The 26275-nt window shown below is 42.6% G+C and overlaps 2 protein-coding genes across 5 annotated transcripts in view; one reads left to right on the top strand and one right to left on the bottom strand.

The window, feature by feature from the left end:
- The window catches only part of MCUB (mitochondrial calcium uniporter dominant negative subunit beta), a 74730-nt gene extending 71322 nt beyond the window's left edge, over positions 1–3408 (top strand). The window contains exons 6-8 of one of the 2 annotated variants that reach the window (XM_074993451.1): positions 20–223; positions 2172–2288; positions 3192–3408. In XM_074993451.1, the coding sequence (XP_074849552.1) occupies positions 20–223; positions 2172–2288; positions 3192–3266 (396 nt within the window). In that variant the 3' untranslated portion in view covers positions 3267–3408. The remainder of the gene's footprint in view (positions 1–19; positions 224–2171; positions 2289–3191) is intronic. The other variant, XM_074993450.1, reaches the window with a different exon arrangement.
- Positions 3409–4836: 1428 nt separating this feature from the next.
- The window catches only part of LOC142012726 (caspase-6-like), a 36813-nt gene continuing 15374 nt past the window's right edge, over positions 4837–26275 (bottom strand). Inside the window, exons 1-8 of one of the 3 annotated variants that reach the window (XM_074993452.1) lie at positions 24609–24726; positions 17578–17619; positions 15758–15800; positions 11888–12034; positions 10197–10273; positions 9244–9419; positions 7078–7237; positions 4837–5770 (exon numbers count right to left, since the gene is read on the bottom strand). In XM_074993452.1, the coding sequence (XP_074849553.1) occupies positions 5532–5770; positions 7078–7237; positions 9244–9419; positions 10197–10273; positions 11888–12034; positions 15758–15800; positions 17578–17619; positions 24609–24648 (924 nt within the window). In that variant the 5' untranslated portion in view covers positions 24649–24726 and the 3' untranslated portion in view covers positions 4837–5531. Of the gene's footprint in view, positions 5771–7077; positions 7238–9243; positions 9420–10196; positions 10274–11887; positions 12035–15757; positions 15801–17577; positions 17620–24608; positions 24727–25004; positions 25099–26275 lie in introns of those variants that run through there. The other 2 variants (XM_074993453.1, XM_074993455.1) reach the window with 2 other exon arrangements.

The following is a 26275-nucleotide window of genomic DNA, read 5'->3' as shown; positions in this document are numbered from 1 at the left end:
GTAACTTTCTTTGTCGTAGATGAAAGCCAGAATCGCAACAAGTGCGGATGCAAAAACCAATAGGCTCCTTTGGCTTGGCTTAGCACTACTATCCACTCAAGGTGGAGCCCTGGCCTGGCTCACGTGGTGGGTCTATTCATGGGATATAATGGAACCAGTCACCTATTTTATTACTTATGGGAGTGCCCTGGCATTCTATGCTTATTTTGTACTTACTAAGCAGGTAAGTCCCATTCTATAGACATGTCTGAGGTTAGTATTACACTGATTTTCATAATAAATTATTGTATTTAAATAAATCATTTAAATTAAATTTTACTTAATAAATTATTGTATTTAAACATCAAAGCTTGTGTGTGTTTTGTAGAATGGCACTCAAGCAGGAACTTTGTTTATAAAGTACCTCACAGGCAAGCTGCCCTTCTGAACTGCACTTAAAAACTCTATGTGTAATTAGTGACTGGAAGATGTTGGCCGATGCTAGAAGTGGAAAATGTCCTCCTTCATTCAATTCTTTATATGTGGGCTGTAGGGTAACTGTATTGCATACTTCTCCATAAAGAGAGTGCAAGTCCTAAAGCAGGGCTGGTCAAGGAATGCAACGTAATAGTGGGCCAAGAAGGTAGATCCATGAGTTTCTTTTTGTTTAATGATATTCATATGTCACTTGATGCAGGAGGCCAAATGGTTTGGAAATTTTTCCCTTTGAGGATCTTTACTTCATTTCAGAGGTTCTCAAACTTCCTACCACTATAACCCCCTTCTGAAAACAAAAATTACTACCCAATCCCAGCAGGAGGGACTGAAGACTGAGCCCCACCACTTGTACCCCACTGCCCCAAGCCAGGGGCCAAAGCGGAAGCTCAAGAGCTGGGGATGGGAAGAGCTGGGGATGGGAAGAGGAGGTATGTAAATTTAGCCTTGGGTGATGGAGTTTGGGCTTTGGACTTGCTAGGCCTCAGGGCCAACACTAGCTTTGGTGACCCCATTAGAATGGGGTGATGACCCACTTTGGGGTTCCAATCCACAGTATGAGAACCTTGGTTTATGTCCCTGTGTAAGATGCAGAGTTTTCTTAAGTGGCTCAACTTCCTTTCTTGCTCTTGGATGTGCAAACAAGCCACCATTTGGAATGAGGCTTATTAAGAGAAGGGGGAAAGAGTTCCTGAACACCAAAATCCCAGAACATGGACAATGCAGAATGTTAAAATGGAAATCAACTCCTTTACAACCCAAAGGCACATACATGTGTGCTCATTTTATGTCTGGGTCCCACAATGTATTCTAAGGCAGTGTTTCTCAATCTTTCTTTATAAAGTACCCAGTACCTACAATTTTCAGACACACACCATTTTTTGTTACCATTGCAACACATTTGCTTAAACAACTTATTCGTAACTGGTTGATTGGAAGAAATTGTGTATAGGCAATAAACTTGCCATCGTACTTATGATTGTGCAAAAGAGATTAAAAAAATTAGATGAACATAAAATAACTCCAATTTTTTTATTCATAAAAAAGGTTGAGAAATGCCAAGTTAGTGTACCTTCTGGAAGCGTTCTACCTACCCGCAGGGGTACACGTACCCCTGGCTGAGAACCACTCCTCTAAAACACATAGTTGGATAATAACTTGCCTGCCTTTTTGTGATTTATATTCAATAACGCACACCTGCATTTTTATTTTGTTTGATATGAACGTAGTTGGTGAATGTCCAATACTTGCATATGTGGAACCTATGGTAAATATGAAACATCAGGTGGGGAAGAATGCTGGGATTTGGAGCTCAGCTAGTTTGTTGAGAGCAGGATTTGTGAATGAGTTTTGCTCCTCTTGCTGTTGACTTTCAGGAGGGTGGAAGCAGCTCTGATTGGGGTGTACATTAATAGCCTGATTTTTCAGAGGTTGCTATTACTTGGGATTTTCAAAGAAGCCTTAGTTAATCAAAAGCCCCTCCTCCTCAGTCTGCTCTGACAGTCTCACCCATTGACTCCAATGAGAGCTGAGAGTGCTCGGCTGGTCTAAAATAAGGTCATTTATTTGTCATGGATTTAGGGTTTTTTTTATGTGTGTTTGTTAGATTTAACTCAGTCTGTACAAATGTCTTTGCACTCCTAATCTTCTGCCTGCCCGCAAATCGCAAACATTTGCATCCTTTTTCTGTCTGTCAGGATTGTGTTTACCCAGATGTTAAAGACAGGCAATTCCTCCATTATTTCTACCGGAAATCCAGAAGCCGGCACTTTGATGTGGAACGGTACAACAAGTTAAAAGAGGCACTGGCAGAGGTATTAAAGAACTCTTTTTTACACCTTATTAAAGTAAATAGAAATATTCACTTGGCTTTAGTGGGTTTTTGATCATGATCTTTTAGTGAATGGATGACATTAACTTTAAAAAGAAAATTAGGTAGGATTCACACTAGTGCCTTTTATCAACATTGGGACTTCAAAATGTAATTTCACTGACACTAATTTGGAGTGTAAATTTTGCAATTTATGCTAGAGCACATATATCAATTCTGCTTTTGGAGGAAATGGGCTTTATAAATGTTCTTAGGCAAAGACACTGTGCACAGGGTTACACATTGAGTTGCCTGGAAGGAAGATGTTTATGTATCTGTATAACTGCAGTTCCTGTTGGTCAGTCTGTTGCCTGACAGATTTAACTCACTGATGGCAGGAATTGTTTTGGGATGGTAATTCCTAGAATTATATGACCAATGGCTGCACTTGATTATTGTTGGAAATTGGTGTCATAAGGTTAGTGTTGTCTTATGCAAAAGACCTGACTACATAAAAGGACTAGCAAGAGAATGAAAGGAAGGTACAAAGTAGGGATGACTGATAGGGATAACTATGGACAACCAAACATCCTCCCTTTGCTTTACCTAACTCTTGACTCCCTCCCCCCGCCCCTCTGCTTTCTGATTTGCTCAGATTGAAGATAATTTTTCTGATTTGTCAACCTTGATTACCATTTTTGGATCTCTGTGCCTTAAATATTGAGTCTGTTCTGGTATGGCTAAGATCTGAAGAAGTGGGACTGTCCCACGAAAGAGCATCACCTAATAAGTTATTTTGTTAGTCTTTAAAGTGCGACTGGACTGCTTTTTTGTTTTGATAGTATATAGACTAGCCTGGCTATCTCTCTGTTACCATCCTCCATTTGATTTTCTCTTGTGTTTACAGACCGAAGAATCCCTGAGACGCCTGCATCAGCCCCTACACCTGCGACTTCCAATACACGAAACTAATGAGGATTAATTTTTTCATAACTGAACTGTCATGTCCAAAAATTGATTCCAATATTTATTTACTATGTTGCCAACTGGATATTTTTGACCACTGTTGTTCTGAACATTATATCATTAATTTTTCAAAAGTTAATTCCCAAAATAAAAGTATTTCAGAATACGCATTCAGATCTTACAATGTTCTCTCTCAATTTAAGTGAACTAATGCGGATATAAGAGTCAGAATGCGTTCTAGGTTATTGAAGCATTTTACTACTTTTGATGAGACTATTAACAGAAAAGATTAATAGCTCAGAAAATATGATGTCATGGAAAGGTAATTCTGTTTTTTATTACCAATTGTGTTTTTTATGCTTTAACAGGTCTATGTTTAAAATTAAATGTGTGTAAGTGCTTTCCTGGACAGACAGATCTTAACTTTAAATCGTGTGGTTAAGCAAGCTTGAATGAGAGCAAAAAAGATGGTCCTTACTATATATTAGCACTATCTATATATTTCTGCAGCACCTTCCATCCAGAACCTCTCACCACTTATGACAGTGGAGAAGTTTTGTTCACATTTTGCAGATGTGGGAAGTAAACTATATAGACAATAAGTGGGTTGCTTAAAACCCAAAGTTAAGGGAATTCCTGACCTCGGATTAAGAAAACTTCTAACTTCTGGCAGTTGTGTTGTCTTAACTGATAATATCAGAGCACTAAAACCACAGCCTAAGTTATATGACCAGAATAAGTTTTTAGAAAGATACCCATTTAGCACCAACATACAGCATAATTGTCATCTAATATCAAATTCAGGGGAGAAGTTCTCAGTTTCATTTTAGACTACTAACTTTGTTACATATGTTGATCATTTGTCCTAATCAAGCTGTGCATGATTTTATACTCAGTGTATAAAACAGTGACAAAACTAGTCAATCTTAGATGAGTATATACTGTACATCAACTCTCAAATGGTTATATAATACAGTGCTTCAAACAATTTGACACCAATTCTCTGCAATTTTCTTAATTCATAATGTATTGTGTATTAATTTTTACAGCATGACATATGTTCATGTTTGGGGGCAGAAGAATATGCGTACATAGCTCTCTGAAGTAGCACTAATATAAACTCAGGGTGCTATTACAGTAATTTAATTGGGCATGCAGAATTCAGAGCACTCTAACTTTAAATGCACATTTTACTTAAAGATGTTATTTTTCCCTATTCAAAGATTATGGGAAAACATCTGACCCTGCAGTGAAGACTTCCAAGTTCCTAAGAGGGTATTTAAAATAATGCAGACTAAATCTGTCCAGTAAAATATTTGACAACCTGAGTTTACTATTCTGATGAAGTAAAAGACAAAAAGAATAGTGGATTGGGGGGGTTTTGATTGATGGTGGTTCTCTAGATTGTGAGCTGAATGTAGTTAGTGTAAATTAGACAGAGAATAAATGGAGCACATACTGTCACTTTTCTAACTACATCAGCACTTTAAAGTAAAGTGAAGGTATTGATCTAGTAAGGAAGAGCCTAACCACAGCACTATTGCTCAGATGTTCAGTTTCTCCCCTGAAAAAAATACCACACAGGCTGGGAGCCTACTGAAACACACACTGCACATTTTAATGTGATGTAGGTATTAAATATTTCTTAAGATACAGAAACATTCATTACAAACATACCTTAGTTGTATTCCCCATAAGTTAACATCAGTGCAAGGGAAAAATAAAGCTTTTATGATCTAATGCAATTTTAGAAAAATTGTGAAAAAGTTACAAAATGGTAGAACACATTTAGAAAGTAGGCAAAGTACCATTCAAGTGTAAGTCCAAAGATTTTTTAAAACTGGTTAAAAAGTGCTTACTCTATGAGGAGAATTATTATTTCTCTATTAGGATCCTATTACCACGGGATCTTAGCACTGGCAATTTTTATTACACAGATATCAATGTTACATTTATTTCCCCCAAAATTCCCTGAGACTGCTGTTGCTGCAACACTGATTTATTATAACAAAGCAATAATTTCTAATATAAAAGTTTTTTAAAAATAAAAAAGTATTTAAATTATGGCTTCTGAAATTTGATCCCAGAATTTCTACCTGTAGAGGAAAACATATTATTTGAATCTGTAGTTCTGTAGGTACATTAAAAATCACGTTATAAACTACTGAAAAAAAGAGAAAAATCCCTTCACTTGGTGATCTAGACTGCGTGTAAGTGAGAGAGATAGTTTCAGGTTTTTTTGCAGTGAAGCTGAATAAGATATTCTCACAGATGGGCATATCTACTTTGATTTTTGATGGAAATGTAATTTTTTAGTCAACATTGAGGCAAAACAAGGAACCTGCTTTTTTCCCAGTGCATTAATGTCTTTGCACACATCCACTTCACGAAGAGAGACTTTTCTGTTAACCAGCGTGAGAAGTTCTGTGAATTCCAAGGAAGAACCATACTTCCTTATCATCTCACACAAGTCTTGAATATACCAGGAGCCATTCAGAGTTTCACGATGAGAATAGTAACCTACAGGGAAATAAGAGCACAGTACTGCATTTAATTTTAAATGAAGACTACAAGTGACAATTAATAACACTCAATACCACATTTGTTGTGGACTGCAGATAAATTTTAGACATGTCTGTGCACTGCTTGTGCTATCTTGGGTATTCAGATGTCAGAGACGAAAAAGGTACTTTGGCAAATTTGCATACTCAAACTTAAGATGGGATTAACATGAACATCGACACTGAATCAGACCAATGGTGCCCACTGCCAGGTGCTTCACAGGCAATGACCCGAACGGGGTTATTAAATGATGCATGCCGTCATCCACTCCCAGCTTCTGACAAGGATGGGAGAAGCCTAGGACACCCAGAGTGCAGGCTGCATCACTGATCATCTTTGGCTAATAATCATTGATGGACCTATCCTCCATGAACTTAATTTTTTTTTCTTTTTTTGTAAAAAAAAAACCAAGCTATAGTTTTGGTCTTCATACCATCCCCTGGCAACAAGTTCCACAGGTTGACTGCGCTGTGTGAAGAAGTATTTCCTTTTCTTTCTTTTAAACCGGCTGCCTCTTAATGTCTTCAGGGGAGCCCCCATGGTGGTTGTATAGATCAGTAATACTGTTTCTCTATACTATTAATGATTTTATTGACCATTACCCTATCTACCCTTATTGTCTCTTTTCCAAGTTGAAAAGTCCCTGTTTTCTTCATCTCTCCTCAAAACCTATGAGTGCAACTCCATTTCTGTCACTGGAGTTGCAAGTCAGTGATAAATTTTGCCCTTTGACTTAGCCATGTTTTGCAAAAATGATTTTGTATACCTTTCCAATGTCAGGTAATGTTAAGTGGAGTGCAGTATTGATTCAGTAGGACAAACAGTTCTGTAAATATGCCCACTATTGAATTATAGCAGAGTCCTTAGGAGTAAGAGATGGGTTGGGCAGGGCACCCAGCTGTGTGAGGAGGTTTAAGAAATCACATCCAAATCACCACACTGAAGAGAGGCACAGAAGACTCTTTCCTCCTGACAGGTAACTCAGTGATAGGGATGGGATCAGGATGACTTGAGGTGCAAAATGATTTAAAGATTGCAAGTTAGACGGCATATGTTCATTTATTCTCAAACCTTACACCATTTGGGGGAGAAACCACTAATGCAGATCTGCAGAGTGGGGAGTTTAAGAAACCTGAACTTTTGTTTTGACTGTGCAAAGAAGAAATGCTGCAAACTTACTGTATTTAGTAAAACAGTAACAATCCAGCTGTGAAACTCGTTCAGGAGTTAGATGCTAGAAATATAAATGCAAAATAACAACGTACCTTCTGCAACCGAGTAGCACATTAGAAAATCTGCACCAGCAGGTAACGTATATACAGTTGCAGCATCCACTTCAGTTTCATTGACATTGGACTTGTCTGTAACACTGTCCACTGCATCGTGAGCAATGACTGGGTCATCATGTTTATCTCCTCGACATGCCTAACAGGAGAATGAGCTGTTGACTCCTCTTATCTGCCAAGTACAGCTAGCAATCACAGAACAAACTGCTAGAAGTAGAAGCATTCCTGTTTGTTTAGAGGGTCTTCATTAATGTGTCAAAGAAAAAACTATGTTCTGTCCCACTTGTACATCCCCAAGGCTTTCACTAGTAGAGCAAGCTGATTCAGAGTGAAGGGCATCAACTCAGAAACATCAGAGCATAGTGGGACACTATCCTGACCTATTCTGCACTTCTGGAGAATCGTGATGGTGGTGTGTGTATAAGCAGTTGCTTGTAAAGAGTGTGGTGATACAATGATGACAGAAGCAGTTGCATGACCCTGGTATTGTCAGTGAAGCACAACAGACTAGGGGACTCACTGCAGCCTCCAGTATTTCAAGGGGTTAAACATTAACTTATACTACTGTCTTAGTTTGCATTGTAAATTAATTTACAGCAAAGATGGAAGTGATTTTAGGTTAGTGTCTACTTCCAGTTGAGGTATTGAACGTATCCCCAGCTAGCCGCTCTGACTTCTGTACAATCCAAAGTGGATTTACTTTTAGTATAAGATGCTGAATTAACAGCAGGTTTAATTCTGCAGGAACTCTGTGTCTGAAGGAAGTTTTACCCCTAGAGGAGAGGTGCGATAAAGTTGCTCATCCGGGGATAGCAGATTTAAGTGGTAGCCAGGTCTGCCCAGGATTGCTGTAAATGGAGGCCCTGGCCACTGTCACTGATCTTGAGTTATGCAGCCAGTTTGAGACCTTGCTGGAGCAAGAACTCCTTTGCTAAAAGGCCAGGAGAGGCCATCATACTGCAGGACTAATCAACCTCCAAATATGAGGGGCACAGGGTTTACACAAAAAGGTAAGCCACAGGTTGTATAGTAAACACTCTCAAAGCATTGCATCAAGGGACCTCAACTTGGACTGGGAAGGAACCAGCTGATGGGGCAAGGACATAGTTCACGGAATTTGCTTTTTCGGTCTTCAGCTTTTCTAAGTCTGGCATGTAGCTGTGGCCACCTAAAGAACTGAGCTGAGACCACCTACTTTCCCCGCCCCCAAACACTGGTGGTGAAGGCACCTCTGCCACCGGGTAATTGTTGGCAAACCGTCCTACAGCATCTTGATTTGACGTGCATCTGACAAAGTGGCTCTTTGCCCACAAAAGCTTATGCTCCAAATGATCAGTTAGTCTATAAGGTGCTGCAGGGCTTGTTGTTGTTTTTGTGGATACACACTAACATGGCTACCCCTCTCATACTTGATTTGAGCTGGCTTTCATGTATCGGTATAATTTTACCATTGTGATGCACTGGCAGCTTCAGTACAAGATTGTTTCTTGTTATGCATATGAAAAAAATCCAGTTTAACTGATTCTCAAAAGCTTTAGCACATTAGCTAAGGTTTTCTAACCCTGGTTATATAAATATAACCCAAGGGGATTACAGAAAGTAGATATGGCATACAGATAAAGGCATCCTATGTGCTCACTTTAAGGTGTAATATAAAGTCTCTGATGAAAGCCAGTGTCACAGGAGATGTCAAGCAGTACAAGATGTTATATATATATAAAATTACAAGTATGTTTTTAGGTTTTGTAGCTAAAGGCAGCAGATCTTGAAACAAGTGTCTCTGGCTTCCTGTCTGGAGAAGTTTCTCTCTTTGGTGAACCACTGTATTAATCTGAGTGCGTTGAGTGGAATGGGCTGCGGGAGATGCTCAAAGACTATGGAATTGGTACATGCCTATCATTGACCTATGGGGAAACAGTAATGTCTGTGGAGGCCTGAGAGGCAGTGCTTGTGTTGCCAAAAACTGATGTAGACAAGAAGCTAATCCACAGACAAGACATCTCACATTAAGGGGAGATAATAGCAAGGTGCCCTTGGAAGTGTTATACCTATCATTTTTTCCACATGGGAAGAAGTTATCCCAGAATAACTGGCCTCTGTTCCATGGGGGAAAAAAGTACATACATTCAAAAACAGACATCTTACCTGAATTATAAATATTTTAGGCTTGCCTACTAGACTCGGGCATTTATCTCCTCTGAACATGTTTGTCACTCTCTGGATTTGTATTTTAGCATCATAGGCATAAACGTGATTATCTTCACCATGGCTCAAGAACACACACACAAAGCAGTCAGCATCACTGTGGTTGTCCACTGACACTAGAAGAGATGTTTAGAAGATTATGCAAGTTTACACAATTAGTCTACTCAAGACCACATTCAGCCATTTAATATCAAAGCAGTCTTTTTCCAAATATGTTGAGCCAGATTCTCTGCAGCTGTAAATCAGCATAGCTCTGCTGAAGTCAGGAGCTACACTGCTCATACAGGCTGAGGAGCCAGTCTACTAGAAGTTAGAGAGATGCTTATTAAACACTGTTTTTCTTGGTCACCAATGCCTCTTGGGAATTACAATCTGTCCCATCCCTAGGTTGAAGGAATGGTGTTATATGCACCAATGTGGAGGTCATGTGTGACATGTAGCCTTCATATTAGTGCACATAACAAAATTCATGTGGTGCTGTGGAGCCAAGGGGCTCCGAGTGTGGGAGAGGCCCAGACTTGGGCCCAGGTTAGGGTGCAGGAGCATAAGGACTCTGTCTGGGTGGGGGGGGCTGAAGCTGAGTGGCTTAGGGTGGGACAAAGAGTTAAGATACAAAGGCTCTGGGGGTGCAGGATAAGTCTGATCAATTAAACAGGAGGGGCAGGGCAAGGGAGTGGTGCAACCTGGCTGGGCTGGTGTGGCAATGTGGAAGGGTGGGGGTGGGGGCGGAGACCTGCTTTGGCCAGGCTGGAGAGTCCTCACCCACAGCCCGCACTAGGGTTGCTCCAGCCCCCTCTGGTTAACTGTTAAAATCCCTTCTACTGATGATGGAGGGGTACAGTCTTATCTAGAACAGCTTCTGTAAGCAGACATACTCACTACATGGTTCCTACCTTCATAAATGGTCCGCAACACATCTTCTGCTTTAGGGTCATCAAAAGATCTGACTTCAAATCCAAGCTCAGTCAAACTACCATTAAACACACACACTTTCATAAACATCTTTTTAGGTTAAGCTAAAAGCAACATCAATTTTGTTGCTCCATAATAGCATCCAAACCAGACAGCCAGAAGTCCCGTACAGAGGCACAGAAAAAAGACAAATTATAAAGTGAAGGTATTCTCATGAAATAGGAAATAATCTTAAAGGGCAACAGAAACACAAAAAACAACATACTTCCGGAGGGAACTGTCTGAAACCCAACCAACCAAGATGCAACATAAAGTAGGACATTCAATTATCCCAAAATGCAATTTCATTTTCAGGCACTTATTCACCAAAATTTTGAGGAAGAGGGGGCTTCTGGAAGGAGGGTTTCCTTCTAGGAGATCCCCACGGTCTGCGCGTCTACATGTGTATTTTGGAGTCTGGAAGAGCTTCTTCCCAACTCCAAATCACTTGGCCCTGTGCTAATGAGGCACAGGAAATTTACATCCAAGCCTCATCAGCATCTTCCGGGCTGCTCATTACCATGTGTAGAAATGGACAATGTGATATGAATCAGCAAAAAGTCAACTTCTCTTTTACTATAAGCTGCACAATTAAAAGAATCACCTGTATAGAACTTCTATCTCACTTGCCTCCAGACACCACTTGGCTTGAATGCCTTAGGGACATCAGATAAACTAATGTTGCCAAATATTAAATGGGCAATATCAACTTGATATCTAGTCAATTACAAAAGGTTAAAAATAATTTCAGGTGCCATACCTCCTGCACGCCTGACCTTCCTACTAGTTTGTGACATTACAATCAAGTTTACCTTTTCTCTACAACTAATGTCTGAAATATTTGCATTCTATGGCTACATCTACATTAGAAAGTTCTATTGACAGAAGTGGAATACTCGTGGAGTGTCCACATTACAAATGCGTTCACAGGACATTGACAGAAGTGTTTTGCTGGTCCCCCAGGAGGCAGAACTCCTCTCTCGACAGAATCTGTCGACAGAAAGCCAATGTGGATGTTCCGGGTGGCCCTCTGCCAATAGACAGGGCTTCCAGGACACCGGGCAGCTCTGCCTGCTGTGCTTCCAGTTGGTAGTTCTGTTGAGAGAGCAGCCAGGCAGTTTGGCCACTCTCTGCTAACAGAGTGGATTAACAGAGCGATCTGCTTTCATATGTGGCAATCTGTTGACAGAAGTTTTGTCGGAAGATAATCTTCCAACAGTAAGTTCTGTCAACAGATAGCTGTAGTATAGCTGTATCCTGCTTCTCAGCCCCATGACCCTGAGACACCAGAATACAGCTTGTTTAATTACACACAGCTAAAAAGCCTTTAAAAATTAAGACAACCCCTTTAATCTTCTGCACGCTGTACTTCAGCAATCTATTTTCACAGGGTTTGATTCTGCTGCCATTGAAATCAATGGGAGTTCAGCCTATTATTTCTAAAGGAGCAGAAGGTGGCACTTAAGTCTTTTTGTACTGTGCAGAAATCTTTCAACACATATTGCAATGAAACTGAGTTATTGGAGAGCTGCTTATGTAACTTGCATGACAAACAAATCACTTCCAATTGCGTATTTTTATTTAACTTATCTAAAAAAGTATCCATCTGTAAAGCAACCAAATATCCTCTTACCTGCGTTTCAGATTGTCCCTGTCTGCGTGTGTTCCACGTCTGTCTGGCAGGGTTAAGTGCCAGTAAAACCGCTCATGATTGAAGATTAAAGCAAGCCCTCTTCGCCTGTGGTTCATTTTGTATTGTGCATCTGGATCAAATGCTCGGCTGTTACAAAGAGTGAAAGTGTCTTTCAATTAACAAATAGTTATTCGTTCACCTATATAAGTTCAGAGGCTAATATTTTCAAGACATATTGGGTACCTGATTCCTAGTCACATTTGAGAATCTGGAGCACGTTAAATGAGTGATTCAAAAATCTCATTCAAGAACTGGCAGCAGTAGATAAAGGCCAGTAAATTCTGAGTTTAAAAAGCTGTTTCTGTAACTTTCATTGTTTGCTTGGATTACCCATTGAGTGCCAGGACAGAAGACTGCCAGTGCAATAAAGTGGACTTTGGACCCAGTATGGATTCTCTATGTTTCACAGTTTTAGCCAGACTTATTTTCAAAGTTAGGGAGCAGACACCTTTCAGTAATATAAGCTTGCATTAGTTGGAATTTGTTTCAAGTTACAGTTTACTAAGTCACTTGCAACATGGACATGGCAACATATATATTGACATAATTTTAACAGAATTATAGGGGTGCAAGGGACCTCGCAAGGTCATCTAGCCCAGTCCCCTGCACTCAGAGCAAAAGTATCATCTAAAAACCATTCCTGATAAGTATTTGTCTAACCTGCTCTTAAAAGTATCCAGTGATGAGAAATCCACAACCTCCCTTTGCACTTTATTCTGGTGTTTAACAACCTGACAGGAAGTTTTTTCCCAATGTGAAAACTAAGCCTCCTTTGCTAACAGAACAACAAGAAGTCTTGTGGCACCTTACAGACTAAAAGATATTTTGGAGCATAAGCTTTCGTGAGCAAAGACCCGCTTCATCAGATGCATCCCATCCTCTTTGTAACCACCTTTTACGTACTTGAAAATGGTTATCATGTCCCCTCTCAGTCTTTTCTTGACTAAACAAACCCAATTTTTTTCCAATCTTGCCTCATAGCTCATGTTTTCCAGACCTTTAATCATTTTGCTTGCTCATTTATGGACTGTCTCCAATTTGTACATATTTTTCCTGAAGTGTAGGGTCCAAAGCTAGATACAAATCCTGCTGGGACCTAATCAGCACAGAGCAGAGGGAAGAATTACTTCTTAGCTGCGTCTACACGTGCACGCTACTTCGAAGTAGCGGCAGTAACTTCGAAATAGCGCCCGTCACGTCTACACGTGTTGGGCGCTATTTCGAAGTTGAAATCGACGTTAGGCGGCGAGACGTCGAAGTCGCTAACCCCATGAGCGGATGGGAATAGCGCCCTACTTCGACGTTCAACATCGAAGTAGGGACGTGTAGACGATCCGCGTCCCGCAACATCGAAATAGCGGGGTCCTCCATGGCGGCCATCAGCTGGGGGGTTGAGAGATACTCTCTCTCCAGCCCTTGCGGGGCTCTGTGGTCACCGTGGGCAGCAGCCCTTAGCCCAGGGCTTCTGGCTGCTGCTGCTGCAGCTGGGGGTCCATGCTGCATATACAGGGTCTGCAACTAGTTGTTGGCTCTGTGTATCTTGCACTGTTTAATGAAAGTGTGTCTGGGAGGGGCCCTTTAAGGGAGCGACTTGCTGTTGAGTCCGCCCCGTGACCCTGTCTGCAGCTGTGCCTGGCTCCCTTATTTCGATGTGTGCTACTTTGCCGTGTAGACGTTCCCTCGCTGTGCCTATTTCGATGTTGGGCTGAGCAACGTCGAAGTTGAACATCGACGTTGCCAGCCCTGGAGGACGTGTAGACGTTATTCATCGAAATAGCCTATTTCGATGTCGCAACATCGAAATAAGCTATTTCGAAGTTGGGTGCACGTGTAGACGTAGCCCTTGTGTCTTATTTACAACACTCCTACAAATATATCCCAAAGTGATTTTTTTGTGCGCGCGCGCAACAGTGTAACGCTGTTGACTCATACTTGTGGTCCACTGTGACCCTCAGATTTCTTTCTGGAACACTCCTTCATAAGCAATCACTTCCCATTTTGTATTTGTGCAATAGACTGTTCCTTCTCAAATGGAGTACTTTACATTTGTCCTTATTTTATTTATTTACTTCAGACCATTTCTCCAGTCACTCCAGATGATTTTGTATTTTAATCCTATCCCTCCAAAGCACTTGCAACCCCTTCCATCCTGGCACTGTCCACACACTTTACAAACGTAGTCACTAGGCCATTATATAAATCATTGATGAAAATACTGAATAGAACCAGAGCCAGAACTGGTCCCTGCAGCACCCCACTCGTTATGCCCTTCCAGCGGGACTGTGAACAATAGACAACTACTCCCCAGGAATGGTTTTCCAGCCAGTTTTGCAACCCTCTTATTGTAGCTCCACATAGGTTGCATTTCCCTGGTTAGTTTATGAGAAGGTCATGCCACACAGTATCAAAAGCTTTACTAAAGTAAAGCTATGCCACTTCTAACACTTCCCCCTACCCATAAGGCTTGTTACGCTGTCAAAGAAAGTTGTCAAGTTGGTTTGACATGATTTATTTGTGTCAAATCCAAAATAAGCCACCCCCTTTCTCAAGGCTACATTGCAATGTTAGGCTCTTATGGTGATGGGACAGATGGGACTTTCATCCATGCTCATCTGAGACAAGTTCTCTTAAACCCAAAAAATGCAAGCAAGATGAAATCAAAATGTCCTTAATACCAGTGACCAAGAGACAAATCTGCAATATTCAGCATTTCTGCTCTTAGCATCACCATGCTCAGCACTCAAAAATCAGGAAGGGGCAAAAAAGATAGCAGAAGATAACCAGCTATAATCTCCTGATCACTTGAGCAGCAACAGTCTAAATGTCTAAAAGATACATTTTCACAGTAACTCACAGGCAGAGGGGAACTGTTTGTTTTTCTTTAATGACTGTAAGCCATAAATATTTGGTGCACGCACCTTATTAGAATCTAATGAAGAAAGACATTACCTTACAGAATGAAACAATGATCCTCCATCTAACTAGAGAGGCATACTAAAAAGCTATCAGAGAGGTAGCCATGGCTACGTCTACACGTGAAGCCTACATCGAAGTAGCTTATTTCGATGTAGCAATATCAAAATAGGCTATTTCGATGAATAACGTCTACACGTCCTCCAGGGCTGGCAACGTCGATGTTCAACTTCGACGTTGCGCGGCACCACATCGAAATAGGCGCTGCGAGGGAATCTCTACACGCCACAGTAGCACACATCGAAATAAGGGTGCCAGGCACAGCTGCAGACAGGGTCACAGGGCGGACTCAACAGCAAGCCGCTCCCTTAAAGGGCCCCTCCCAGACACACTTGCACTAAACAACACAAGATCCACAGAGCCGACAACTGGTTGCAGACCCTGTGCCTGCAGCATGGATCCCCAGCTGCAGCAGCAGCAGCCAGAAGCCCTGGGCTAAGGGCTGCTGCCCACGGTGACCATAGAGCCCCGCAGGGGCTGGAGAGAGAGCGTCTCTCAACCCCTCAGCTGATGGCCGCCATGGCGGACACCACTATTTCGAAGTTGCGGGACGCGCAATGACTACACAGTCCCTACTTCCTACTGTATGCATTTGTCCAGCATAAAAGAACTCCGATTCCTGGGGCCCCTGAATGGAACCATAATAAAATAATCATTTACACTACTACTGCAATGATATATAGGTTTTTGATTCACATGTTCTGTGTCATTAGGGGGCTTTTCTGGGTGCTCTGCTTGGACTCTTACCGAAGATATAAAAACCCCTAGCTATAAATGTTTTGAATTTCACTTTCCATCACCATCCTTAGTCATTCTGATTAAAACAAACATCTTTACCTTCTCCCAAGGGCATCTATTTCTGTGATGTTTTGGTCTCCACCTATAATAAAAAGAAAGCAAAGAGCCTTTAAAATTACTAAACCAGTTATTAAAAGAACACTTGATATCTGTGATCACTGGTCTCCAACCTTTCTACACCCAAGATCACTTCCTGAATTTAAGGACAATCCAGGATCTACCCTGCTCCTTCCCTAAGGCTCCACCCTGCTCACTCCATCCCCCTTCTCTCCATCGCTCACTCTCCCCCACCTTCAATCACTTTCACCAGCATGGGCTGGGGTTCAGGAGTAGGATATGGCTGTGGCTCAGGGGCTCACAATGTGCAAGGGGGCTCCATCCTGAGTTTAGGGCAGGGGATGGGGGTGCAGGAGTGAGTAAGGGTGCAAGCTCTGCAAGGGAGTTTGGGACCAGGGAGGGACTTGAGGCTGGGACAGAATGTTGGGGTAAAGGTGAGTGCTTCGGGGGCTAGCTCTGGGAAAGGGCTCAGACTGGGGCAGGGGCTTGGGATGCAAAAGGGGTTATGATGTGCTCACTCTGGGAGGGTGGGGTAGGGCTGGGGCAGGACCTTGGAGTTCAGAAGAAGGTTTGAGGTTCTGGCTCTGGGAGGGGCTCAGAGCTGGAGCTGGAGGTACAGGAGAGGTTTGGGGGATCAGCCTCCCACCAGGTGGCACTCACTGCAGGCAGCTCCCAACTGATAGCCCCACGTGCTGCCTCTATCTGCTGGCATCACCCCCTCAGCTTCCACTGGCCACAGTTCCCCATTCCCGGACAATGGATGCTGCAGGGGCAGTGCTTCCAGGCAGGACCAGAATGTCAAGAGCCCAGCTGTGCTGGCCGCTTCCAGGAGCGACATGGGGCCAAGCAGCAGGGACCAAGCCCATCTTAGTGACAGCCCCAGTGCACCACTGGAGATCATGATAGACTGGGGGAGTCCACAGAACCAACCAGTTGGTGACCCCAGAATGCCATTCCAGCACTTGTTTTGCAGTGTTCTGTTACTATCATGTATCAGTGATCACTTTGGAAATCCATTCCAGGACTTCTTTCTTAATGACTCAGATGTAGAGCACGTGTGACCATTTGCAAAGAACACTTGAACAGAAACAAGACAGTTCATGTACAGGCAGGATAATTAGGCATGAAATCACTTGATTTGTGTTAAAACTTACGAATGGGGGCACAATCTCATGAGTTTACTTTTGGAGGCCATTCTTAAACACGTGACTCCAAAAAGACCAGATTTTTAAAACTGCACCTTCATAAATTGTATGTCTGTAGCCACAGACACTGCATATAAAAATAAGTTGTCTAGTTATTTTAACACACTGTATTTGTCACTTCATGCAACCGTGCATGCTTCTGCGTATGCTATTTAATTTCTAGCACATTGTGGCATTTCTTTTAAAGACAATTGCAATCAGCCTGAAATAAGCATTTTTGGAAGTTAGCTGTATCACTCAACACTTTAGTGGTGGTTTAAGTATAAGGACATTGAACTAGCAGAAAACTTTAAAAATGTGTGAACAACTCACACCCTTTCTTTTGGTAAAATGCATAGAATACCTACATCTGGGGTGTTAGTATACCCAGAGCTCCCAGTGAAATTAATGACAGTATTGAATGCACAAGGAATAAAGAGCTGGACCTACTGTTCCACAAAGCTGTCAACTCTATCCTGTTCCAATCCTTTTTCCACCTATATGTTAGTGTCTCCATAAATCCTAAGATATCTCACAATCCATATTACCAACAGTGCGCCAACCCACAATACTCTTTTTAACCTAACCGTTTTATGTAATTATTACATTTTACTGTACCTTTGGTCTCTAAAGCTGGCCCACTGTCCACTTGGATTTGCCCTGCAATTGAAAACAACACACCAATGGCACTGTCAAGACATAACTGTACCAGCAAAAAACAAAAACAAAACAAAAAAAAACACATTTTATATGCACAACTCAGACCTTTCCATAATTACTTTCCATAATAAATCAAATTAATGGAGTCACAGCACTGAGCCATCAGGGACCATATTTGTGAACTTTTGTGAAAATGTTTTGCGCTCTCCTGCCCCATCAGCCCCCTATAGCTGAAATCAGGTCACTAAAGTCTTATCTATGTTGATATGTCTACTGTTGATCTACCACACGTACAGCTCCACTGGTGACAGCAAAGATGGAAATGCTAATGTAGATGAGCTGGCAGTATTTTTACGCTCCTGTTGTCTGTCAAGGTTAAATGGAATCGTGTAGAAAACACCTGTAGCCTGCCTACTCTAGCAAGTCCACAGCTGCTACCACAGAAATTGTAACAAGGAAGCTAGACTGATGATGGGAGAAGTGCTGAAAAGTATTAGCATAGACACAACTGACCCTAGCAGTGATGATTTAGTTCACAATCCTAAAAAAAAATCTATTGCAGAGAGCACGTGTGTACGAGGCTCGCAATAATTTTTGCCTGCAAACCTGGAAGTAAGGCTGACAAAATGTCACTTCAGGCAAAATAAACTCAGTCCTTGAAAATGTTACTGTCTCTCTCACAAACTGTTTTTCATTAGCTCAGAAATTCCTTGTTAAGCTTCTGTTTAACTGTCCATCTCTCCCAAAAAAAACAACACACATAAGTATGCAAATACATACTTAAGGTATCTGTGATCAGGGGTTTTGGCCCTATCAGTATTGACAAGGAAAGCTAGCCTTCCTATTTAGGAAGAGCAATGATTACATGTGCTTACTGAAGCGATATTCAGGGTAATGCAAGCTACAGGGAATTAATGAATTCCTCATCATATCACTAAAGTGGAACAGAATCAAGCAGGGGGATTGAGACACATAAGCTTTAAGAGAGAACAGCTGAGCAAAAGGAATTGTCTCTTGGTGAACTATACTGAAGTAAGCCTTGGTAAGTCTTATCTGACTGAGATAAGATATCCTTTATTTACTAGATACCAGATTAAAGAAAACTAAAAAGCACTTCTTGCTTGCTCTTACTTTCATTTGTTTAGTCAGTTTTTTACTTTGTTTCATATACTTAAATGTTACAATATTTGGATTCTGCTAGGAACTGTTCATCTGGGTTGTTTGTAAGGCTTTTTTGTTTGTTTGTTTATTTTTGTTCTTTAAAGTTTCCACATTTTTAACTAATGTTCTTCAGTTATAAATCTTGTAAAGCTAAGATTTTCTTTTTCTCCCCTAAGGAATAGCAGGGAGTTAGAGGGATACCAAACGTCCACTGCAATTCAACAGGCTCTGGGAATCTAGATTTCTTTTGGCTCCTTTTGAAAATCCCAAATTAGAAGTTTGGTGGGGCTGTTCTTGTTGTTGGGGGTTTTTTTTTTTTTTTTTAAAGTCTAAAACGTAGGCTAAATGAAGTGATGCTACTCCTTTCAAAGTTCTGATATGCCAATCTGCATACTGTACTCCCCATTAGAGTTAACCAACAGGATCCTTGGGCACTGAAAATATATGAATGATTACAGTCACACAGTAATAGCATAGTTACTGAGGCTTAGATTGTTGGATTGCTTTTTGGGAACTGGGAAATGCACATCTATAATTAGTAAAAAAAAAAAAAAAAAAAAAAAAAACCTTTGAGGCTGTAAAGCACACAAAAGTTAGGCAATGCCAAAACTAATACTGGCTGTGAAAACTTAAGTTGCATCTCTGTATAAATGATATTTTGTAGTGTATATATTGTGTTTGCTTCCATTCTCAAGAGGGATGGTACTCACAGAATGGGCAACTGTTTGTTTATTTTTAACCCTCGGTATTCAACAAGTGTCCTGGGCTGACATGATTTCACAATACTCAAAATACTTTAACCATTAGATTCTTCACTGACCTTTCTAAGACACTCATTGCCATATATAAGTATTTAGTAACTTACAAATATTTATTTATTTTAAGAGCACTACTTCAACCCAGTGAGGTAGGAGGGTGATGCTGTCCCCTCTTTCACAATGGCAAAGAGAGAGTGTGGCCAAAATTTCCAAAAGCATCTACGTTTGGGTACTTGACTTGAGACTGGAAAGGCCTAATTTTCAGAATACTATTCACCAATTAACCACCACACTCCCTAAGAGTTTGGTGGTACTAGTACTTACCCCCTCTTTTGCAAATGGACCAAGTAATTCAGTAGTAGAGTTCTAGAACTCAGGATTACCTGACTCCTTGCTTATTCCTTTCCAGTGCCTAAGATGCCCTTGGTCCACAGCTTCAGTACTCACTATCTGAGTTAGTTAGTAGTGATGCAGGGGATAGGTGTTTCTTACCTCCTTATGTGAGCACCTCATACTCCTCAGTGTCTCTCTTTTCACGACACCTCTGTGAGGTAGGGAAAGGTTATAATCCCCATTTCAAAGATTTACAAAAGGATTTAGGAACCTAAAAGGCAGTTAAGTAGCACAGGCCAATATTTAAGTTCCAATGACATTCACAAGCACCCTGTTCAGCTGCTGCTTAACCATACAGGCAAAGTCCCCTAGCCAGTTTCAGTTAACAGCAGTGAATAAAAGCACCTAAATGCTGGTGCTACTCAGTTACTTGATGCCATAGTCACTCCTAAGACCTGGTAACATTCTAAAGCTATCTTGCCAAAAAGCATCAAACCAGAAGATGCTCTGAGAGCATGCTTTTTAGCTATCTTTCGTGCAGGGCCCTTAACTAGGGACAAGCATTGGTGGGGAGTATTTGGCTCTGCCTACCCCATGTTCCAGTGGGTAGGGCACTCACCTGCAGTGCAGAAAGATTCTGTTCTCAAATCAAGCAGAGCAGGAATTTAAAGCAGGGTCTTAAACTCAGGCCTCCTCTATCATCAGACCAGAGAAACTGTGACTCTACAGCAGGGGTAAGCAATAAAAAAGCAACAGCCTGCCAGGGTTAGTCCCTGGTGGGCTGCTGCCGCTACAAGTACCTGGGCCTCCGCAGGTATCTGGTGATTGCCGCTCTCTTTGGCCATGGATTGCTGTTTGTGACCAGTGGGAGTGGTGGAAAGCAACACAGAGTGGCACATCTCTTCCTGCCACTCTCGTTAGCTATGAACAATGATTTGCGGCCAATGAGAGCTGCAATTGCCTGAACCCTGTCAAGGCGTACGTAAATGTAGAGAAAGGGAGCTTGTCAGGCACTAACTGTGAGGGACTGGATCCAATCTGTGGGCCAATATTTGTCTACCTATGCTCTACAACCTAGTGCTTTAGGGTACCACCTGGGAAGCGTGAGAATCAGGTTCAAATCCTGGCTCCAAAAAATATTTAAAATGTAACCACTCCAAAGGCAAGCTTGAGGGAGGAAGTCCCCAAACCCTGCAAGCAAGAAACTCACTTGGGATGTGGAAACTAAGTTCACATCCTGCCTCTGTTTGATGTGGAGCAGATATCTTGTATCCAGGCCCTCCTATTCATCTGCTCCACATCAAACAGAACTTGAACCTGAACCTCCCACATCTCAGGAAAGTGCCTTAACCATGGGTCTACTGAACAGAATGACAAGCTGGTGCTTGAAGTATTTTTGTGCAGTCCCTGAACCAGTTTGTGTGCTCTGAGGACATCAACTGGATTAGTCCCCACTAGGAAGATAGGCAGGGGAATGACAATTTTGAGAATCTTACTGGAGCTTAAGAAATGAGCTGGGGAGGCATCAAGACTCAAGCAATTTTGCACATGCCTGTCACTGGAAACTTAAGACACCAACTACACAAGAGTTTGGAGAAGATCAGTAGTGTCTAAATGTTAGGTTGTTAAGTCAAAGTTTTGTGACTTGCCTAAGGTCTGTGGCAGAAAAGGGAATTAAACCCAGTTCCCTCAAGTCACGGGTTAGTACTCTAACCACTGGACCAATGAATAATTAGCTCCTATGCAAATCAGATGCCAAGAAACCAACTATAAAAACATTAATTCTCTTTTGAGGACCAAGTACATGGTCAGGGGAAGAGCTAGAACTAAACTTGTAGCCTCCTATTGCCCATTCCAGTGCACCAAAAAAGGCCAAATACTGCTGCAAAGTTTTGTAAAGCTCCATTCATGGTATTTCTTGTCAGGGAGAAATGGTAACCTTTCCTGCTATGCGTGTTCTATAGCAGTGGGTAGGGTGTTAAAAGAGTCTGTCCTCTTGCAACTCACAGAATCAAGATACTGAGGGCTGTGGGAATGACTGTGGGGTTTGGAGAAGCTAATGGTAACCAACAGCAGGGGGGAGAAGTTTTTGGGGGTGAGGAATGGAAGAGGCACTTCCCCTCATTCTGCATCTGCTTCTCATTTTTCTACTTTCTACCTCTGACACACTTCACTCCCTTCCACTCATTCACTGAAGGGAACTTCAACATAATGCTACAATGCAGAATATCAGTAGTTAAAATATGTGAATAGCCAAAAAGTTGTTTGAAAATAGAATGTATTTCAGGAGCTCTGCACACTATGGCTGGGATCCTGCAAGGAGCTTAGCAAAGATGCAACCTTGTTCCTGTGTGGAGCTCCTTGCAAGGAAAGAGCTAAGAAGCAACATGAAGCGAATGAAACTAGTTTCAGTTAGCGAAGAAAAATAGATGACTGGCTAGAAGGGAACAATCTGAGAGGGTATAGTTAATGATTCTTAACACGGGGGTGGTGATCGCTCAAAGGTGTGAGTTGAATTCTGAAAGGTTGTTTCAAAAGCTGTGTTTATCTGAAGCAGACTGACTTAGTTACAATGGATAACCTTGTCTAGCATCAGAAATGCCTTTTCCATCTTTCCTACAGGCACAGGCATGAGTCAGTGTGTACAAATTTTTATAGAGATATGACAGGGCTTGGTTACTAGAACTCATAGCCACGTACCTCTAAAACCCATAGCCAGGAGTTACTAGAGTTCACAACTATGCATATCTTCTACTGCAATAGCAATAAGCAGGTTGTGTGGGTGGAGAGCTAAATATCAGATAGCATGAGTACAAATTTCAATGCACTAGCCTGACTCTCTCTAATCTCATTCTGAGTCAGCTGCAAGTGCCAGTGGTGCCCTTTGACCTACGCTAGGAGTATGCCACACGGTGCACCTAGGACTAGGCAACCACATCCTACTCCACCCACACTTTGGAGGCAGTGCTTCTAAAATACGTACAATATTTAAATTAAATGGCATTGTAGACAAAGTCTCACTCTGGCATAAGAGCAGCCTCTTTCAGTTTAGCTTATATTGCTTGGGAAACTGGTTAAGCCATATTGGAAAAGGCACTCCTACACTGAAATGTGTCCAAAGGTTTATACAGCTATAACTACAATGGCATAACTGGTTTAAAATATATATATTTTCCCTGTACACGAGACCTTGAAGTTTGAGTGTCTGCTGGCAGGAGAGGGGAACAAACTTTTAAGCAGTCTGCTACACACACAGTTCTGGGGGAAGGTCTGCTTATTCCTTTTTAACTGAATTTTATCAAGTGTATGTTGAGATGTTTTTATGTAAACAGTACAATAGAAGGTGCTGTAATTTTTAAAAATGACACTGCTTTTCAGAAAAAATAGACTGTTAAATTACCTTTGTAGGTAATTACTGGTATCACACCTTGCAAACCTGCTTTCACTTATTTTAAGAAAACATTAGTTTGAGACTCAACTTCTGCCCATGCTATTATTACAACCCTCAATGCCTGCACTAGAACAGGGGTCTGCAAACTGTGGTTCCAGAGCCATAGGCGGCTCTTTAAGGAATCCTTTGTGACTCCAGACCTTATAATTGCAAAGTTTAGGGGAAAAAAAAATAAAAACAAAATCCTCCTGATTATTTTTGATACATGGTGAACACCTAAAAGCCCAAAAATTAACAACTCATATCTAAATAGCAAAGGATATGCCATCTTGAAACACTGGACAGTTCCCCCTAGCATGTCTAGAGAGAGAATGTTCAGGAGTGAAAGTCAGGAAGACAGCTGTGCAAACACACATGTAAAGGGTGAGGAAATAGACTATGTGAAAATGTTGTGAATGTTCTGCAGTAAACACGTATCAGTACCAATCAGTGGGTGCAGGCTGTTCTTCAACTAGGATTGCAAAAAGCAGGGTCTGATATTTATTAAAGACTGTCTTGTGTGCACATGCATCGCGGCTCTTGAATTATTGAGTTTTTTACCGAATTGGAAAGAATGCTTCTTCCTATCTTGGCTGCCGCCACCTGCACTAGAATAATTTCTCTCTCTCCCTCCTTTGATCAGTGGCCCTGGGGAGTGGACAGCAGGCATTTACACAGCCTGTTTGAAATGCTGCTCCCCAAAGCTGGTGGTTGTTAGCGAACCGAGGGTTTGCCTACCACTGCAGAACAGAAACAGTGCAACCACTGCTTAACTTGTGCGGGCGTTTGCCAGGGATTGACCCTGGCACCCCTCCACGCGGCCGTTGCGTCCCCGGCGTTTCTGGGCTTGCCGAGCAGCGATGGATGTAAAAACACCGCTTGAAGCACAGTGCAAATAAGCATTCCCCGGAGCAGCTGCTTCCTGCCCTGCGCGGCTGCCGCCCGGAGGCTGCCTGCCAAGCTCGGCAGGGCTGCGGCCGCCCTGGGACCCGGGGCAGGCGGCGTTTGCGTTGCTGGGAAGCACGCTCTGGGCTGAGAGCCGCAGAGAAAGGACAGGCCGGGCTCCCTCCGCTCTCGCCTGTTGCCGTCTCTTCCCAAGAGCCATGGGGCTATTGGGACAAGGGTCAGAGCGGGGGGTGCTGGGAACCAGGGAGCCAGAATCTGGATATAATGGAACCCACTTCCAGCTCGGGGGTGCTGCAGCCCCCGGGCTCACCGGTCCCCGCCCTCCCCAGCACCCCTGGCCACGTCTCACTTCCCACCCACCACCGCGGAGCGCCCCGGGTCTCTCTCTGCCCCCGCCCTACCCGAGTTGCTGCCGCTGCGCCGGTGCTTGCAGCTCGCCATGGTCCCACCGAGAAGCTCGCAGCGCGGCTCCCCCCTCGGCAGCCTCGCCCGGCCTGTCTTCCTCCTCCGCGGCTTCCTGGCCGCCCGGGGACGCCTCCTCCCGCCCCCAGCCCGCCTCCCTCCTTCAGCGGCCGCCCCCGCCCCTTCCCGCGCCCGGCCCGGCCGGGAGGGGATCCGGGAGCTGGCCCCGGCCCCCCCGGTGGGATTGTTCAGCCCAGCCCGCTGCCCTCCTCCAGGGAGCGGCTGTGTTTTGGATCCCCGGGCTGACCAGACTCCCGCGCCGAGCAGCACGAGCCCGCGGGTGGGAGCTTTCAGACTCGGCCCCCGGGCTATTAAACGGTGAATTGAATCAGTACCTTGAGGCCCGGACCTCGCCTCCAAGCGCCGGCCCTGCCTGGGCCCCGGACATGCGGGTGGTAACGCGCACAGCTACGGAGTTTTGTCCATTCAGTTGTGGAACTTTGATGTTCTGATCAAGTTATCTCCCCTGGGAATCCTTTGACTGACTGGACTTCTGTCTCTTACTGCAGCCAATGCAAGCTTCTTGCGGTTACAGTGAAAGCCCTATATATCCTCCCACCCAGCTTCCTGCGCCCCTTCACTCTCCTCTGTTATTCCCCCTTTATTCTCCTTCCTATTTCCCCTGCTCATTTCTCTCTTCTGTACTTGTCACGGTATTTCCTTTCAGACAAGCATCAGGATCTTCCTCCAGTCCCTGCTGGCCGCTTGCCTCTGCCCAGAATCTTTCCTATCCTGCATTCGTCTCTCCATGCTTTGTTTTTTAACCTGAATTGCTGTCTTACATAGTTGTTTTTCACTTACATTGCATACACCTTAGGGTAGGTATCCCAATCTGTTGAGCATACTACATACCATACTAATTATTCATCTACACACCTATTCATTTTGTAAAGAAAAACTCCAGGTGGGACTATTCTTGTACCTTTACCACAAGTGTTGAGGCTATATATATATAATTACTTCCTACAGTTGTATCACAACATGTTTGCCAGTTCCAAAGTAAACTATATTAGGGAAATAGAGGAAACTTTTTCATAAAGAATAAAGAACAGATTAAAGTTCTTTCCTTCATTTTAAAATAGTCCAGTATGTTAACCAAAAGGGCCATATTCAGAAGAAATGTGGCACCTCTATGGGGATTGCAAAGCTAGTATATCACACCAAAAACAACAAACCAACCAAACACAAAAAGCCCACTCACTTTGTTTTTGCCCATTAAATCCTAATGGCAATTCAATCGTAAATTAAGTGATGTAGTTAAAACTTCACATTCAAAGGAGCCACTTGATCAGGAATGAAATTAATCCAAGAAAGTAAAAGTTAGCTCATGAGGGAATTATCTTACTTTTCAATTTTCCTGTAGTGTAGACTCATGTTGACAGACTGTGCAACTGAAGCCCAGTTATTTTCAGGAAACAACTGCAGCAGGTTTTCTGTTCTGGTGTCTGAGTGATACCTGACACTATATGTAATAGAAACATGTCAGCAGCCAGTGGGCAGCTGACCAAAACTGCCTATAAGTAAAAGAAAACATTCTTTTTAGTTTGTCATTCGTTCTGCATATGGGGCTGCAGTTCTGTTTTCTGAGTTGAAGGAAGTACAGAGG

This window comes from Carettochelys insculpta, chromosome 4, assembly GCF_033958435.1.
Source record: "Carettochelys insculpta isolate YL-2023 chromosome 4, ASM3395843v1, whole genome shotgun sequence".
Classification (NCBI taxonomy): domain Eukaryota; kingdom Metazoa; phylum Chordata; order Testudines; family Carettochelyidae; genus Carettochelys; species Carettochelys insculpta.
This window is presented reverse-complemented; position numbering and strand designations above follow the sequence as displayed.